Here is a 20,347-nt window from a genome sequence, read left to right on the forward strand (position 1 = left end):
ACTCTAGCTCCATTATCAGTATTTCTGTAAGAGTAGACAAACCAAGAAAACCAGCAACTATGCTGTCAATGTGAACTATCTTGATTTGGAAAAGAGTTCAGTGTAGCTAAAAGTTGCCCACTCCTGCTCAGTCCCACAGCTGCCATTATTATAATAATCACTAAGAGGCTTGATATTAATTATTTATCAGGACACAAGGAAAAGTTACTGCTGAACCTTGCCAAGACAGGGTAATACAGTCTTTCAAAATATCCTGCTTCAGAAAATGGTCTGCCAGATATTCTACACCTATAGCCAAAAGTGGATGCCCCAACATTGCAGAGGAACTTTGGGTGACTGTCCAGGCAGCTAGATGTCTCTGTCATTTCTAGAATTTTGAAAATTGCTTGCAATGCACTTCTACTTTCTTCAGATATTATCCTTCTGGGGTCTTTGATGGAGTTGAAAACAAGATAGTTATAATTACAGTTTTCCTTATGAAACTTTAGACTTGTAAATACAGAATAGATGATAGAGTATTTTCTTTAATTTTGCTAAATTCAAATAGACTAAATATTATAACTGTAATTCTTGCTTGATAACTGTTTTGTTATATGTAATCTTACTATGTTAAAATGAAAACCATCCTTTTTGATTAGACAGAAAAGGGGAAATGCTGTGAGATGGTCTTTCTGTATGCTGTGAATATGTGTTGCTACCATTGGTTAATAAAGAAACTGCTCTGGCCTATGGCAAGACAGGTTATAGCTAAGCAGGAAATCCAAGGAAAGAGCCAGGGAGAGGAGTCAGAGCAGACACCATCCAGCTGCCCAAGGCACAAGATGCCAGCAGACCAGTAATGCTATTGCTATGTGGCAAAATATACATGAATAGAAATGGGTTTATTTAAGATGTAACAGCTAGGTAGCAATTAGCCTGAGCTATAGACTAAGCAGTTTGTAATTATTAAGCTTCTGAGTTATTATTTTAAAAGCTACTGCAGGACTGTGGGACTGGGGAAGGACAGAGAAAAGTGTCTGACTACAATTCAGAGAAGCCTATGCCCTGGGTTTTGTGGAGGCAAGAAACACACTAAAAGAATACCCAGAAATCTAACAAGGTGAACCAGAGAATGAGGTAGTTATAAAGGGTCTTGAAAAGCTCCAACATGCATTTTGTGTTTGGAAAGATGCATAGTTCTGCAAGTCTGTGTGCACACTAAAAAAAGATGGAAAGTTGCAAGTGTATTCTACTTGTCCCTGGAAGAAAATGAAGCATTGTGTAGGCACAAAGAAGACATGAGAAAAGGAGAAAGTAAAGACCATGTAGACTTGTAAATGTGAATACTTAATGTGACTCAATTCACCCATATATCTATTGGCAAAGGGCATAAACATTGATAGTTTATGGGTTTTTTGATGTTGTTGTTGTTGTTTTTCGAGACAGGGTTTCTCTCTGTAGCTTTGCATCCTTCCTGGAACTTGCTTTGGAGACCAGGCTGGCCTCAAACTCACAGAGATCCGTCTGCCTCTGCCACCCTAGTGCTGGGATTAAAGGCATGCGCCACCACCGCCTGGCTAGTTTAAAGTTTTTAAGCATGACTTTTGAATAACAGTGGGATGCTTATAAGCTATTCCAAGGATTAGCGATCTCAGAACTATGATACATACACTGAAAGTTTTGTGCCCTCTAATTGTTCATTAAATATATATCCTACAGCCTCACTTCATTAATGTATTGGTTATTGCAGTATTTGTGTGGAACCCTCATGGTTTTCTATATGCAAAATCATACCTTCATTTCTTTGTCTCATCTAATTACCCTGGTTTGGATTTCTAGTCCTATATTCAATAGAAACAACAACTGTGACCTTTCTGTCTTGTTTATGATCTTAGAAGAAATATTTCAACCTAAGACCTCCAAATAGCCAAAACAATTTTGGCCAGAAAGAACAAAAGTAGAGACATTATACTACCTAATTTCAAAAGACATTACAAAGCTATAGTAATCAACACAGTATATATAACTGTTACAAAAATAGACAAATTGACAAGTGGAACAGAGAGCCATTGTTCTAAAGTACACATGAAAATCCCCTAAAATAGACCACATTCTGAGCCATAAAACAATGCTTAAAAAGGTTAAAGGAATCTAAAGACAGAATTTTTTTCTCAGTATAATAGAATTAAGTAGCAGAAAAATATAAAAGTTCCATTCACTTAGAAATTAAGCTAATATTTAAATATACTATTTAACAGTTTCAAGTAAAATAAAAAACATTCTGAACTAAATGAAAATGAGTATACAGTTTACAAAAAATTTTAGGAAGCATTAAAGTAGTGGTTAGAAAGAAATATATTGCAATAAATGTATACAGTAGAAAAGAAGGTCTAAAATTAATAGTCTAAATTAATAACATTAAGAAATAGGACAAGAGCAAATTAAACTTAATGAACAGTCAAAAATTGGCAAGAAACAGATTGAAAATGGGAGACAAGAAAATCAATGACTCCAAAAATGACTTCCTTGAAAGAAATAAAACTGATAAATCTTTAGCCATGTTAATCAAGTTAAAAGGGAAAAGAAACAAATTACCAAGATCAAGAAAATTTGCTTGATGTTGATTAGCTACAAAAAAGTCAAGAATAATATTCCATTCATATTAGCTCCCAAAACAAAATAAAATACTTAGGAATAAATTTAACCAACAAAGTAGTATCTCTGTATTCAAAACTATAAAATGTTGACAAGAAACTTGAGAAGACAGAATAAATACATTGTTGGAGATAGCCATTGCAGATATAGTCAAGTTTAAAAAGTTATAATGATTGCCATCTTTATAAGAAGAGGCTGACTTCAAAATAATGTACAGAACTATATGAAGATGGAAGCAAGGATTGAAGTGATGCTTTTATAAGCAAGCAAGCAAGAAAGAAAGCAAGCAAACCAAAATGCCAAGAATTGCTGGCAACTAAAAGAAAACAGAATAGGTTAGGTAAAGGAAGTTATCTCCTAGACCTTTAAAGGGAGTGTAGCCTTTCTAATACTGTGATTTTCCAAAGACCCTTAGAATTGTGAGAAAATATATTTCCATATTTCATTCGATCTGTTTACTGCTCTAGTTAGCCATGTCAACCTGGGAGAGTGGGCCTAAAAATGATGTGCTCTAAAGTCTTATGTAAAAGCCAACTTTATTCAGAACATCAGATAATTTAAACTCTGAGGGTTAAGAAGACTCACCTGAGCAAAGTATACAATTACAAGGACAAGCCACCTGTGGCAAAAACTTTTTTTTAAAGAGGTGCATGAATAACAGCAGCTGAAATAAACTCACACCTATTCACTACACCTGGTAGGGGCACAAAAGCACATTCCAAGAACAATTCTGTGCTTTTGAAGAAACTGAGGTCACAAGACTCTTTTTTTTTCTTGGAGTTTTCTCACAAGCACTCAGAATTTCCCTTACACAACTACATTCTTGGACTATGTTCTGACACTATCCAGTTTGAAATCCTTTCAGGAGCCTTAGGAATCAATACAAGGGGTAAAGCTCTCTCTACCCCGTTACCTTGTAGTACTTTATGTGGTTGTAATATTCCTAGTCTATGTGCTTTAAACACTTTCCCATGAATATTGAAGCTTTCTTTTTTTTTTCTAGAATGATACAGGGTATGGAATTTAGCTGGAGCACTGCAGAGTTATCCCTAACTAAGCTGGGATTTTAGTGTTGCCTGGTGTTTTGTCTTTCTTGTGATTTCTACAATACTCTTGGACATAAGTCTCCAGATAACATTCCAACTCTACTGGAAGCATGTTCAAACTACACAAAAAGTATTTTTTGTGGTATAACAAAACAAACATTTAATAGTATTGAGTTGTGTATTTAAATGGTTAATATGGTATATTTTATGCTATCTATTTTTACCACAATTAAAAATTAATAGTATTTCCTTACACATATCTTACCCAAATGATCTTCATGTTGGTGCCAAGTACAATTCACAGACTTGGAAGCCGTATGGCACCAATGGATGGATAATGAAAATAAACTTTTAAAGTTGGACAGATGAAGAGATTGACCTATGTCTCCTCTCTTCATCAAATTCTGGAGCCTGCTTTGTAGGAGCAACAACTTGTGGCACCACATCCTAGAAGACAAGAGAGAGTAACAATATAACATAATTTTATGAGGCCATGGTAATAATGCTACAATTATAACTATAGCTATAAGTATTTTAAAACAACAGGTTTAATGATCTCAATTAGACAAACCAGATATCTGAAAAGCATAGTTATCTTAATTTGTTGTATGGGAAGAGAGGGAGAAAGCCATGTAACCAAGATAAGAGTATGTGGCTCTTGATGTGAACCTATTTAATGATCTGACAAATAAGTAGTAAAGTTACTAAAAACAAAATGCTAATTTTGAGTGTACTTGTGTATATATGTATGTGAACATTTATATGTGGGTTTGATAATAGGGTCTGAATTTTATGCTTATTTATGGGATAAAACTAATAACATAAAACGTCCATACATAGCTAGAGACTCAAAAGAATTTAGTGATTTCTTGGGAGCATTCTGAAATAACAGGCTATGAAGTTGGTAACTAAAGTTAAATTTATTGAGCTTTTGTGGATGAGAGCAAATAGGAGAATAATGAAAGGCCTCTATTGATATACATATGGCTTATATTTATTTTCTTCTCTGTTTCTTGTTTCTCACCTCCTCCAAAGAAGTATTATCTATGATGGGCCCTTGTCTATAATGAGATGGGCTCTCATCTATAAATGAGAGATGGATTTTCTATTTTTAAAATTTTGAAAACATAAGTAATGCAGATTAAGTTAATATGTGATTTGTAAAGTCTAAAGTATTTTCTGTCTCTTCAAAGAAAAAATCCTAGCCCACAGTATAATAGTTTTTACTCAAATACACCTTGCAACATAAAAATAAGTCCTTCCAAATCCACTCTTAAGCATTTGTAAATTCATTCATTTTGTTCAATAAATATTAACATATATTAATTATATATAATGCATCTATATATTATATATACCAGAATTCATCTCCCTCTGCATGCTTGCTCCTGATACCAAAGCTACAATTAGTTGCTCCTTTCCCTATCACAATGGGCTACCTCAAACCATTAGCCAAAATAAATCCTTCCTTTTAAAAGTTGTTCTGTCAGATACTTTGTCATAGCAAAGAGAAAAGTTACCAACACAACTAGGTCACTTAGGAAAGAGGAAATTTTGGCCCCATATTTCCATTTCTCTTGTTTTCTTCAATTATATAATGTCTTCTGCCATGTGATGATAGAACAAGAAGACCTTCATGAGATATGGCCCTTCCACCGTGGACTTGGGAACCCTCAGAACTTTTATTAAATAAATTTATAAGTTGTTTTTTATGCTACTACAAGAGCATTTAGGAATTTGTACTTGCTGTTGATAGTATATATAAAATACAACAGATTTTTGTATTTTGACCTTGATAAAATCACTTTCTTTCCAGTAACTGTTTTTGGAGATTTCTTAGGATTTCCTGCATAAGGGATGTCATGTATGAACAACAGTTTTATATCCTGCTTTCTAAACTTTGTACCTTGTATTTCTGCTTCTTGTATTCTTGTACAATAATTATATATAGAGAGAGTTGGGAATTCAAGTACAATACTAAACAGGAAAACATGGCTTATCCTGTTTCATTTTTAATTAAAATTTTATTTTTTAATTTATTTTAAAATTTAGTGTATATGAATTTCTAAACAGTCTTATTAAATAAGAAACACAGAGCCATATACAGGGGTGAAAGCAGTAGAGATAAAAGAAATGGCTTTGTGTATCTTATTTAATAAGACAGTTTAGAAATTTGTCTACAATTTAGAATTATTTATTTTACTTTATGTGCATGAATCTCCTACCTGCGTGTATGTATGTGCATGTTGTATGCACATATGTGAAGCATGTTTATCAGGCATTTTATCAATATTTTGATTTCACAAAATAAATTAAGTGTTATCTCTCTAGCTTTATTTAAAAACTTCTGCAAAATATTGGTAATGTTTCTTCCTAATTTTTTTAGATTTTATTTATTCTTATTGTATAGGTATTGGGATTTTGCAGGTATGTATTGCCTGTACTGTGCATCATATGAATGCAGTACCTATAGAAGCGAAAAGGGAACATCAGATCCTCTAGAATTGGAGTTACAGATGTTTGTGAGTTGTCATGTGGATTCTGGGAACTGCACCTGGGTATTGTGAAAGGGCAGCCAGTGCTCTTAAGCACTGAGCCAGCTCTTCATCGCCCATATTCCTTCCTTCAATGTTTAGCAGAGTTTACTAGACAAAAAACTAAAGGCAGGAGGACAAAATGACTCAGCTGAGTTTGATCTCTATGATCCATATGGTGGAAGAAAAGAACCAACTTTCTCAAGTCATCTTCTGACCTCCACATACAAGTTGCATCATATGCACATGTACACATACACATAAAATAAGTAAAATGCAATTTTAAGAATTAAATGCAGGGCCAGTTAGATGGTGCAGTGTGTATAGGCATCATCATTATTATTATTTCCAAATCTGAAGACCTGAGTTTGATACTCAGGACACACACAATAGTAGGAGATTACTGCAAGTTGTTCTCTGACCTTTACATGTGTGTATATGTGTGTGCATAAAAAAACCAAAGGCGAACTCCCATCTGGACAGAGGTGAATGCCTGGGTTATAGTCAGAGAGGCAACTGCGCCTGGGTCCCACCGATGGACATAGGCCACTCCGGGAGGACCTGACCAACTTGGCCCCAGTTTCCTGCCAATCAGCGGGCCCTGCGGGAAGGCTCCCCTTTTCCAAGACTGCAGGCAGACACTGCAGTCTCCACACCCTGCCCCCACACCCATTTGCCCGAGACCCCAGCCACTTCCTGAGACTCAGACACCAGTCCCCAGCTTCCATCCTGCCCTGGAACTCCCATCTGGACCAGAGACCAAAGGAACTCCCATCTGGACAAAATAAGGAGACCCCAGGGACTTCCGGAGACTCAGAGTCCAGCCCCCAGCACCTATCCGGCCAGCACTCTCATCTGGACCAGTGCTCCCATCTGGCCCAGAGCTTCCATCTGGACAAGAGAGAGGCTCCCGAAATCTGTCAACTCTCTCTGGACCAAGTACACTGATAAGACCAAGAACGAACACAAGAGGAGATGGGCAGATGCCAAGGCAGAAGTACATGCAACAAAATAAAGAGCAATACAGCATCACCAGAACCTAGCCCTTCTCCAACAGCTAGACCTGAACATCACGGAATGGAAGGAGAAGAAGAATACAACCTTATAAGTAACATCATGAAGAGGCTAGAGCCTTATATAGAAGAAATCAAAAATAACAAAAAATGGGAAGAACGCGATAAAAAAAACTAGAGGAAAGGACAATTAAAGCTGAAGAAAACAATAAATCCTTGAATGAAAATCATGAAAAAGCAAGGGAGACAATCCAAGACCTGAAGAGGGAAATAGAAAAAAGGAAGAAGATACTAGCAGAAGGAATGCTGGAAATAGAAAATCTGAGTAAACAAACAGGAACTTCAGATACAAGTACAACCAACAGAATGCAAGAGAGGGAAGAAAGGATCTCTGGTGTTGAAGATACGGTAGAAGAAATACATTCATCAGTAAAAGAAAACACTAAAACCAACAAAGTCATGACCCAAAATGTCCAAGAAATTTGGGACACCATGAAAAGACCAAACCTACAAATAATAGGGATAGATAGAGGAAGGAGAAAAATACCAACTTAAAGGCACAGAAAATATATTTAACAAGATCATAGAAGAAAACTTTCCCAACTTAAAGAAGGAAATACCTATGAAGATACAAGAAGCCTATAGAACACCAAACAGACTAGACCCCCCAAAAAAGTCCCCTTGCCACGTAAAATTAAACAACTAAACGTACAGAATAAAGAAAGAATATTAAGGGTAGCAAAGGAAAAAGGCCAAGTGACCTATAAAGGCAAACCCATCAGAATAACACCCGATTTCTCAATGGAGACTTTGAAAGCCAGAAGGACCTGGGCAGATATAATGCAGACACTAAGAGACCATGGATGCCAGCCTAGACTAATATACCCAGCAAAACTTTCAATCATCATAGATGGAGTGAACAAGACCTTCCAAGACAAAACCAGAATTAAACAATACTTATTCACAAACCCAGCCTTACAGAAAGCACTAGAAGGAAAATTCCAACCTAAGGAAGTCAGATACACCCTCAAAAACACAGGCAATAGATAACACCACAGCAGTAAACCCCAATGAAGAAAAGTACACACACACTACCACCAAAAAAATAAAAATAACAATAGGAATGAACAATCACTGATCATTAATATCCCTTAATATCAATGGACTTAATTCACCTATAAAAAGACACAGAATAACAGAATGGATACAAAAACAGGACCCATCTTTCTGCTGCATATAAGAAACACACCTCAAATTCAAAGACAGACACTTCCTTGCTGTGGATATCGCTCTGTGTAAATAAAGTTCTGATTGGCCAGTGGCCAGGCAGGAAGTATAGGCGGGACAAGAGAGAAGAGAATTCTGGGAAGTAGAAGGCTGGAGAGAGACACCGCCAGCCGCTGCCATGAAAAGCAAGATGTAAAGACACTGGTAAGCCACAAGCCATGTGGCAAAGTATAGACGAACAGAAATGGGTTAATTTAAGATAGAAGAAGTAGATAACAAGAAGCCTGCCATGGCCATACAGTTTCTAAACAATGTAAGTTTCTGTGTGCTTTCTTGGTGGGGTCTGAGCAACTATGGGACTGGTGGGTAAGAGAGATTTGTCCTGACTGGGCCAGGCAGGAAAACTCTAACTACACTTCCTAAGAATAAAAGGCTGGGAAAAGCCTTTCCAATCAAATGGTCTTAAGAAGCAAGCTGGTATAGCCATCCTAATATCCAGCAAAATATAATTCAAACTAAAATCAATCAAAAGAGATGATGAAGGACATTACATACTCATCGCAGGAAAGATCCACCAAGATGAAGCCTCAATTCTGAACATTTATGCCCCAAACACAAGGGCACCCACATATGTAAAAGAAACATTACTAAAGCTTAAATCTCATATAAAAACCCACACATTAATAGTGGGAGACTTCAACACCCCACTTTCACCTCTGGACAGATCTGCCAAATTGAAACTTAACAGAGACATAATTATGTTATGACTCAAATGGACTTAATTGATATCTACAGAACATTCCACCAAACCAAAAAGAATATACCTTCTTCTCAGCACCCCATGGAACCTTCTCTAAAATCGACCACAAATTTGGCCACAAAGCGAATCTCAACAGATACAAAACAATTGGAATAAACTCCTGTGTTCTATCAGACCACCATGGTATAAAGTTAGATTTCAACAACAACAAAAACTACAGAACTCCTACAATCTCATGGAAACTGAAGAATGCTCAACTGAATCACCAATGGGCTAAGGAAGAAATAAAGAAAGAAATTAAAGACTTCCTAGAGATCAATGAAAATGAATACACCACATACCCAAACTTATGGGATACTAGGAAAGCAGTGCTAAGAGGGAAATTCATAGCACTGAATGCCCACATAAAGAAGCTGGAGAAATCTCATGCTAGTGACTTGACAGCACACCTGAAAGACCTTGAACAAGAAGAAGCAAAGTCTCCCAGGAGGAACAGACGCCAGGAAATTATCAAATTGAGAGCTGAAATCAATAAAATAGAAATAAAGAGAACAATACAAAGGATTAATGAAACAAAAGAGTTGGTTCTTTGAGAAGATCAACAAGATAGACAAGCCCTTATCCAAACTAACCAAAAGACAGAGAGAGAGCATCGAAATTAACAAAATCAGAAATGAAAAGGGGGACATAACAACAGACAATGAGGAAATCCAGAGAATCATCAGGGCATACTTCAAAAAAGCTCTACTCCACAAAACTGGAAAATGTAAAAGAAATGGATAATTTTCTGGATAGGTACCACATACCTAAGTTAAATCAAGACCAGATAAACCATTTAAATAGTCCAATAATCCTTAAGGAAATAGAATCAGTCATTAAAAGTCTCCTGACCAAAAAAAGCCCTGGACCTCATGGTTTCAGTGCAGAATTCTACCAGATCTTCAAAGAAGACTTAATACCAATACTCTTAAATTGTTCCACACAAGAGAAGCAGAAGGTATATTACCAAACTCCTTCTATGAGGCTACAATTACCCTGGTTCCTAAACCAAACAAAGATGCAACAAAGAAAGAGAACTACAGACCGATCTCCCTCATGAACATTGATGCAAAAATACTCAATAAAATACTGGCAAACAGACTCCAAGAACACATCAAAACAATTATCCACCATGATCAAGTAGGCTTCATCCCAGGGATGCAAGGGTGGTTCAACATACGAAAGTCCGTCAATGTAATACACCATATAAACAAACTCAAAGAAAAAAACCACATGATCATCTCACTAGATGCAGAAAAGGCATTTGACAAAATCCAACACCCCTTCATGATAAAGGTCTTGGAGCGATCAGGAATAAAGGGAACATACCTAAACATAATAAAGGCAATCTACAGCAAGCCAACAGCCAACATCAAATTAAATCGAGAGAAACTCAAAGCAATACCACTAAAATCAGGAACAAGGCAAGGCTGTCCTCTTTCCCCCTACTTATTCAATATAGTACTTGAAGTTCTAGCCAGAGCTATAAGACAACATAAGGAGATTAAGAGGATACAAATTGGAAAGGAAGAAGTCAAGATTTCCCTATTTGCAGATGACATGACAGTATACATGAGTGACCCCAAAAATTCAACCAAGGAACTGATACAGCTTATAAACACTTTTAGCAATATAGCAGGATACAAGATCACCTCCAAAATATCAGTAGCCCTCTATATAGAATAGAAAAACAGGCTGAGAAGGAAATCAGAGATACATCACCATTTACAATAGCCACGAATGATATAAAATACCTTGGGGTTACTCTAACTAAGCATGTGAAGGACATATATGACAAGAACTTTCAGTCCCTGAATAAAGAAATTGAAGAATATGTCATAAAATGGAAAGATCTCCCATGCTCATGGATAGGCAGGATTAACATAGTAAAAATGGCAATCTTACCAAAAGCAATCTACAGATTCAACACAATCCCCATCAAAATCCCAACACAATTCTTCACAGTCCTGGAAACAATAATACTCAACTTCATATGGAAAAACAAAAACCCAGGATAGCCAAAAGAATCCTGTACAATAAAACAACCTTTGGAGGCATCACAATCCCTGACTTCAAGCTCTACTATAGAGCTACTGTAATAAAAACAGCTTGGTACTGACATAAAAACTGACATGTGGCCCAATGGAATTGAATTGAAGACCCTGACACTAACCCGCACACCTATGAACATATAATTTTTGACAAAGAAGCCAAAAATGTACAATGGAAAAAAGAAAGCATCTTCAACAAATTATGCTGGCATAACTAGATGTCAATGTGTAGAAGGCTGCAAATAGATCCATGTCTGTCACCGTGCACAAAACTTAAATCCAAGTGGATCAAAGACCTCAACATAAATCCAGCTACTCTGAACCTGATAGAAGAGAAAGTAGGAAGTACTCTTGAACGTATTGGCACCAGAGATCACTTTCTAAATATAACACCAGTAGAACAGACACTGAGAGAAACAATCAATGGGACCTGTTGAAACTGAGAAGCTTTTGTAGAGCAAAGGACACAGGCAACAAGACAAAGCGACAGCCTACAGAGGGAAAAGGTCTTCACCAACCCCACATCTGACAGAGGGCTGATATCCAGAAGATATAAAGAACTCAAGAAATTAGACATCAAAATGCCCAACAGTCCAATTAAGAAATGGGCTATAGGACTAAACAGAGAATTCTCAACAGAGGAAGTTCAAATGGCTGAAAGACATTTAAGGAATTGCTCAACATCCCTAATTATCTGGGAAATGCAAATCAAAATGACTCTGAGACACCACCTTACACCTGTCAGAATGGCTAAGATCAAAAGCACAAAAGACAGCTTATGTTTGAGAGGATGTGGAGCACAGAGAACTCTCCTCCACTGCTGGTGGGAATTCAAGCTTGTACAGCCACTTTGGAAATCAATATGGTGCTTCCTTAGAAAATTGGGAATCCATCTTCCCCAAGACCCAGCTGTAGCACTCTTGGGCGTATACCCAAGGAATGCTCAATCATACCCCAAGGGCATTTGCTCAACTAAGTTCATATCAGCTTTGTTTGTAATAGCCAGAACCTGGAAACAACCTAGATGCCCTTCAACTGAAGAATGGATAAAGAAAATATGGTACATATACACAATGGAGTACTACTCAGCAGAGAAAAACAATGACATCATGAGGATTGCAGACAAATGGATGGATCTAGAAAAAATCATCCTGAGTGAGGTAACCCAGACTCAGAATGACGAACATGGTATGTACTCACTCATAGTAGGATACTAGATGTAAAACAAAGATGATTAGACTGCTACACAACTCCAAGGAGGCTACCTAGAATATAGGACCCTAGGAAAGACACAGGGATTGCCCAATGACAGAGAAATGGATGAGATCTACATGAACAACTTGGATGACAGTGGGGGTAATGAAGGGCAAGTTTTGAGGGAAAGAAAGCTTAGGGGAGCAGGAGATCCCAGCTGGATCAAGAACAGAAAGGGAAAACAAGGAATAACAGACCATGATAAATGATGACCACATGAGAACATGAATAGGCAGAGTGCTGGAGAGGTCCCCAGAAATCCACAATGATACATCCACTGTAGACTGCTGGCAATGGTCGAGAGAAAGCCTGATCTGACCTAGTCTGGTGATCAGATGGCCAAACACCCTAACTGTCGTGCTAGAACTCTCATCCAATAATTGATGGAAGTGGATGCAGAGATCCTCGGCCAGGACCCAGGTGGAGCTCCAGGAATGCAATTGTCAAGAAAGAGGAGGGACTGTAAGAGCGTGAATTGTTGAATCCAAGATTGCAAAAAGCACAGGGACAAATAGCCAAACGAATGGAAGCACATGAATTATGAACCAAAGGCTGTGGAGCCCCCAGCTGGATCAGGCCCTCTGGATAAGTGAGACCATTGAATAGCTTGATCTGTTTGGGAGGCACCCAGTCTGTGGGACCAGGGTCTGTTCTTAGTGCATGAGCTGGCTGTTTGAAACTGTGGGCTTACACAGGGACACATTGCTCAGTCTGGAAGGAGGTGACAGAACCTGTAGGTAATGAATCCACCAGGTTTAAATGAATCCCCAGGGGTGCCTTCATTCTGGAGGACATGGGAATGGAGGGGGAAGGTAGGGTGGGGGTGGGAGGGGGGAGGACAGGGGAACCCATGGCTTATGTATAAATTTTAAAACACATAATAATAAAGAAAAATAAAAAATAAAAGCGTGCCACCACCAAACAAACAAACCAAAAACAAAACAAAAAAAAAAAAAACAAAAAAAACCAAAGGCATCAATAATCCATCCAATGAAATAATCGAAAAAACAAAAAATCTAACGAATGAAAGGGACATCCAAAAACAAGAGGCATTTAGAATCCTAAATAGTCATAACCAGAGAAAGGTCTTTCTAGGACATATTATAGTCAAGATGTCAAAAATACAAAGCAAATCTATAACATTAAAGGCTATAATAGAAAATAAAGAAAAGCACTTATTCATCTACAAGGCAAGCACATTAGAATAGTATACCTCTCATCAGCAATGCTAAAAACCAGGAAAGCATGGAATGGTATAGTCAATCCTTAGAAGTAAACAATTACCAATCAAGATTGCAATCTTGAAAAAACATTTTTTTTGAGTTTCATATAAATAGAAAGTTTATTATAGATTCATAAGTAGGAGTAAAAGAAGGCGGGAAAAAGGGAAGGAAGATTGTTTATAGAGAACAGGGCTCTTGCATAAGAGGAGGATACTATCAAGCTGCTGGGATCTTTTTTAAAAGGACTGATGGCAGAAACTAGGATGATGTATGGGGAGGGGTATTGAGCTGATTAGCTCAGTTGTCCCAGCAAGGTGTTCAGGTGCCTCCTCTCAGTTTTAGCCATGTTGTCACTTAGAGGCTTTAGGCAAAAGTAATCACTTTGGAGATTAAAAAAAAAAACACAAAAACAAGAACTAGAACCCTTTTCTGGCATTTCTCCAGTAAGGGCATTTTTGGAACTGCTGCTTTGAGGTCCTTACCCTACCAGACCAGTTTCTGTCTCCTCTTCTAATCATTCTCCTCATATAAAGAAGTAACCCTGAAATCAATTAGGAGTCAGACAAGGGATCAGAGCCCCCAAATACTTTGGCAATTCTGGCCTCCAGTAGTACGGGACCAAGGACAATTTTAGTTTATGGCCTAGGGCATGAATTGGAGCCCCAACACCTAAACCATCTGTCCTGTTTTTTGTTTGTTTGTTTGTTTTTAATCTCCTGTCCTCATCATTCTCTCCTCTAAAGAAGTAACCTCAGCTGCCATTAGGGAATTGGGGTCATGATCTACATGGCCTTTTAAAGCTGAGTAGGATTGTCAGGTGCAGCCGTTGGGGGTACTCCTGCAGTGGGTCTTTCCAAGGAACCTTGAATGTTCATCAGTGGTTTTATTTGAATAACTATCAGATGTAGGGTAGAAAGGATGTCCTGTAAAGACTGCCTGTAAAAAGATACAAGAAAGTAAAGACAAGCGTTATTAGCATTCCTATGAAGTTGAAGCCTGGATTGCCTTGGAGACCCCGAATTGTGGGAGATGCCAGAGCCATGGGATGCCTGTTGAGGAAAACTGCTAACAGGAAGTGGAACCAGCTCAAGAGAGAGAGAGAGAGAGAGAGAGAAGTGTGTTGCAGTCAACAAAGCTGAAAGGAGTCTGATATCTGAAGAGCATTTTGATATCAGACATAGAGATGCAGAGTTTGGAGTCTGTCCATCTGGTTTTTGGTCTTGCTTTGGTCCAGTATTTCCTCACTATGTTTCCTTTCCTCCATTTTGGAACAGTAATATATATACTGTGCCATTATGTGTTGGAAGTATATGATCTGTTATTTCATTTTCATTGTACAGGAGTTACAGTTAAGAGATTACATGAATCTCAGAAGATACTTTGAACTTCATATTTTAAACAAATTTGAGACTGTTATAGACTATAGGTGCTGTGGATATCACTCTGTATAAATAAAGTGCTGATTGGCTAGTAGCCAGGAAGGAAGGATAGGGTAGGCGAGACAAGGAAGAGGAGAAGGCTGGGAAGGAAGGCTGGGAGGAGACACTGCCAGCCACTGCCACGAGAAGCAACATGTAAAGATACCGGTAAGCCACAAGCCATGTGGCAAAGTATAGACTAACAGAAATGGGCTAAATATAAGAGTAAGAGCTAGACAATGGTAGGCCTGAGCTAATGGCCAAGCAGTTTAAATAATATAAGTGTCTGTATGATTATTTTATACGTGGGTTGTGGGACCGCAGGGGCTTGGTGGAACCTGGAGAGAAGCTCTCCAACTACATATAGGGGCTTTTGAAGTTGTACTAAATGCATTTTGCATTATGGTATGGCTACAAGCCTATGGAGGCCAGGTAGTGGAATATGGTGGTTTGAATAAAAATGGCCCCTATAGGCCCATGAGAAAAGGCACTATTAGAAGGTGTGTCCTTGATGGAGTAGGTATGGCCATGTTGAAGGTAGTGTGCCACTGGGGCATAGGGGGTGGGTGCATTGAGGTTTCAAAACCTCAAGCCTGGCCTAGTGCTGGGAGGCCCTGCTGGTCAGAGGTGGTAGTTTATCATGGACTGGCAGCTCTCTCTGAGCTCAGCAACATGGACTACTTCCCCCAATTCCCTGGGGGAAGGCACCCTGTTGTCTACCTGACCTTATTTGGAGACTGTCTCTAGGCCTGGATGCCTAACTTATCTATAGTGTGATCTTGGATGCAGTTCCCTGCAGAAGATTCCCCCTGCTGCCTATATGGTAATTAGACATTATGCTAAGAACATTAGGATAGGACTGTGCTTCCACATATGATAACTAAGACTTGTACTAGGAGCTTTTATGATAGGAGTGTGCTGTTTAATGCAAATTAGGTGATTTCCTAGTTACTGTTCCAATCCTATATATTCCCTATACTCTGGGATAAAGCTGAGCAGATTCATCTAAGTTGTCTCCCAGAGAGCTGTCTCTGTTGTGTTCACAGGCTGCCCAAGGCTTTCTGTCATTGCTTCTGCCCCTTGTCCTCGTGGACTGGTGGCCAACAGGATGCAAGGAAAAGGGAGAGCCACAGTCTAGTGGCTCAGTGTCTCTTCCTGCTGCCTGCTGATCCATATGTAAAACTCTCAGCTACCTCTCCAGGACCATGTCTGCCTGCATGCTGCCATGCTTCCTGTCATGATGATAATTGACTAAAACTCTAAACTGTAAGCCAGCCTCAATTAACTGTTTTCCTTTATAAGAAAAATACAGGGTTATTAGCATTCCAAATCCTAGGCAGAGAACCAAGAGAGGCCCAAAGAAAGGACATTTTAAAATGTCAGAATTGAAGTCCATTAGCATCTCTTGTTGGGCTCAAAACATCTATTTACAGGTGTGGTGGTATTGTGTTACCCAAAATATTGTGCACCATAATAAACTTATCTGGGGTCAGAGGACAGAACAGCCACTAGATAGACATAGAGGCCAGAAAATGGTGGCACACACGCCTTTAATCTTATCACTTGGGAGGCAGAAATCCTTCTGGATCTCTGTGAGTTCAAGGCCACATTGGAAACAGCCAGGCATGGTGACATACACCTTTAATCCCAAGAAGTGAGCCTTTAATCCCAGGGAGTGATGGCAGAAACAGAACGATATATAAGGCGTGAAGACCAGAAACTAGAAGCATTTGGCTGGATAAGCTTTTATGCTTTTGAGCAACAGTTCAGCTGAGAGCCATTCTGGATGAGGACTCAGAGGCTTCCAGTCTGAAGAAACAGGATCAGCTGAGGAACTGGCGAGGTGAGGTAGTTGTGGCTTGTTCTGCTTCTCTAATCTTCCAGCAGTCCATCCAATACCTGGCTCCAGGCTTGATTTTATTAATAAGACCTTTTAAAATTCATGCTACACATAGGACTCTTCTCAAGAGTTTTTCTTTGGTCTCCAAGACTGGACTTCTGAGTGACAAACCCAGGATTAGTTTTCAGGCACTTTGATAGCTGTTGGAGCGGCTAGTATCTGTGTGAAATCTTTCTTAGGTAGCTTCTAGAGACGGAGAGAGAGGGTAGATTTAGCCATCATTTGACTTTTAAGTTAAAACACTAGTAGGTATGTCTCTCTTGGCTGCAATGTTGAACTGAGCCAAGGTCATAATGTTCTATATCTGAGCAGCATCTTCCTTATCAAAAAGAAAATCCTCAATGAGAAAATATTGCCTAAATATCATCTCATACAGATTTGTGATCTCATGAACTGCTAAAAAAAATACAAGTCATTTTAATCTTTGATTATAATTTCATGTTTGGTGTTTAAGACCATGAAAATGGCCAAAATTAACCATTTTTTCTTTTTGGATATCAAGGCTGTTGAGAATGTTATCCTTAGGAGTCATTTTATCTTGAAAGGAGCCTCTAAAACAGATAACAACAATCAGTTGCTTCATCTGTTAGAATGAGCCAAAGGTCTCACTGGACCATGAATTCACTTGGAAGCATCGAGTACATATCCCTCTGTGTTGATTCTCTTCATAAATCTACTTTTAAAATAGAGAAATACAGGTATTTCCAGACAAGAATAACCTAAAGCAATTTATGATCAGCAAACAGTAGTGTGTAAAGGACTCTCAAGCATAAAAGACAGTCCCAATCACAAGGGCACAAAATAATAAATTTTATGATGGGAGTAGATGAATTACTAGCTAAGAATCCATTATGTCTGTCTTAGTTAGGGTTCTCATTACTGTGAAGAGACACCATGACCACAGCAACTCTTATGAAGAAAACATTTAATTAGGGTGGCTCACTTACAGTATCAGAGGTTCAGTCCATTACCATCATGATGAGGAACATGGCAGCATGCAGGCAGATGTGGTGCTGGAGTAGGCAATAGTAAGTCGACTGAAACACTGGGAAGTATCCTGATCATAGGAAACCTCAAAGCCTGTGTCACAGTGACACACTTTCTCCAACAAGGCCATACCCACTCCAACAACCACATCTCCTAATAATTCCACTCCCTAAGAGATTAGAGGGGTCAATTATGTTCAAACTACCACAGTGTCCAACACAGTACTGTAGCAAGTCTTTCTCTGTACTGCCAGCTCCCAAATAATGACATGGAGACTTATTATTAATTATGAAAGCTCAGTCTATAGTTTAGGCTTGTCCCACTAGCTCTTATAACTTAAATTAAGCCATTTATATTAATACATATTTTGCCTCATGGCTTTTTTACCTTTTTTCTATCTTGCACCACCTGTTTCTTCTTCGGGTACTTTGGTGTCTCTCCCATGCCTAGATTTAGCTCCTTTTCTTGTCTCTTTCTGCCTGGAAGTCCAGCCTAACCTCTTCCTGCCCGGCTATTGGTCATTCAGCTCTTTATTATACCAATCAGAATGTGCCTTGGCAAAGACACATATTCACAGTGTACAAAAAGATTATTTGACAAACAGTAATCCAACAAACCTTTAATATTAATAGGGGAGAAAGAAAATAACAAAAAATAATTCAAGCAACCAGAAAACCAATCCCTCAAACATAGAAATTATCAAAACTCAAAATAAAAATGTAAATGATTTTAACTCAATGAAAGATAAAGACTAGCTGACTGGATTAAAAAACAGGATCCATCTATCTATTGTCTCTGAGAATATCCCTCACTGGGAAAGATACAGAATGATAATGAAAAGATAGAAATCAATCTGTTAAGTAAATAGAAGCTGAAAACAAGCTATTGTAGCCACTATGATATCAGAAAAAACTAGGTTTCAAACAAAAATTAGTCAGCGAGATAAAGAAACCATATTTATAAAGAAAGCAATCAAGAATATAGAACAATCATAAGTATATGGACTAAATGTTGGGGTTTACAACTTCATAAAAATATTAATGAATATAAAATCTCAGAGATACTGTAAAATAATAGTAATTTTACACTCCATTCTTATTTACAAATAGGTCATACAAACCAAAAGCCAACATAGTTCAAATGAGCCTAACACATGTATACTGTGTATTCTATCCAAAGAAACAGAATATACATTCTTCTCAGTAGAACATGGAATATTCTATTGAATATTCTATGGAAATTTCAAAGAAATTCCTAAATTCAAATAAAACTGAAAGCACAACTTAGCAGAACCTTGTTGATATAACAAAAGCATTTCTAATAGGAAAGCTTATGAGTGATTTCATTAAAAATCAGAGAATCTCAAAAAAAATTTAATGATGCATCTCAAGATTTCAGAAAAAAAAACAAGTCAAACTCTTTGGTGATATTTTGTATATGCTCTAACAAATAAAACTTTCCTGAAGATCAGAAGGCAAGGCCAGCCATTAGCTACCTATAGAGGCAAGGCAGTAGTGGCACACACCTTTAATCTCAGCACTTGGGATCTCATGCCTTTGCTCCCAGTACTTGGGAGGCACACACATCTTGAATCCTAGAACTAGTGAGGTTGAGACAGGAAGTGATATGGCTGGGCAGAAAAAGGAATATAAGGTGGGAGGAGACAGGAGCTCAGTCTTTTCAGGTGAAGAGTTGGTGCGGTGAAAGATGGCTATGACTCGTTCCTTTGTCTCTTGATATTTCAGCTTTTAATCTGATATCTGGCTCCAGGTTTTTATTAAGATCAATTAGGATTCATGCTACATCTGGTGTCCAACTTTTGGGGCATGAATTCATGAAAAAGCAGCTTGCCTGTGGCTTTGCAGCCATTGGCACAGGCCAGAGCTACACTCTGCCAGAGTCACTACCCTGCCAGTGGTTTTCAGACAGTGAGTTCCCTTTCCTGGTTGCTTGTGGGCTTTCACTGGACCTCCTTCTAGGGCAGCTGACACACTAGGTAGCTGTCTCACTTCACCATTATCTGAATCATTATTGTCAGCAGATGAGTCAATTTGGTGAGTCAATTTGAATTTCTTAAAGGGGGGAAATAGTTTAAAAAAGACAAGAGAGAGATTTTTTCCACATTAAAAAATGGGAAACGTTATTACAATAGAGTTGGGTCTCTGTTTGATAATACACTATACAGTTTGAAAATGGAGCAATTAAATGAGAGGATAATTAATTTAGATGGAATTTATGTAATGTCAATTATAAATATCTGT

At 38.1% G+C, this 20,347-nt stretch overlaps 1 protein-coding gene across 1 annotated transcript in view; it reads right to left on the reverse strand.

Annotated features, from left to right (window-relative positions):
• Tmlhe (trimethyllysine hydroxylase, epsilon) overlaps positions 1 to 4,127 on the reverse strand; it is a 45,959-nt gene extending 41,832 nt beyond the window's left edge. The window contains exon 1 of the mRNA XM_036175389.1: positions 3,946 to 4,127. Within this exon, the coding sequence (XP_036031282.1) occupies positions 3,946 to 4,126 (181 nt within the window). The 5' untranslated portion in view covers position 4,127. The remainder of the gene's footprint in view (positions 1 to 3,945) is intronic.
• Positions 4,128 to 20,347: the final 16,220 nt, after the last annotated feature.

This window comes from Onychomys torridus, chromosome X (assembly GCF_903995425.1).
Source record: "Onychomys torridus chromosome X, mOncTor1.1, whole genome shotgun sequence".
NCBI lineage: Eukaryota > Metazoa > Chordata > Mammalia > Rodentia > Cricetidae > Onychomys > Onychomys torridus.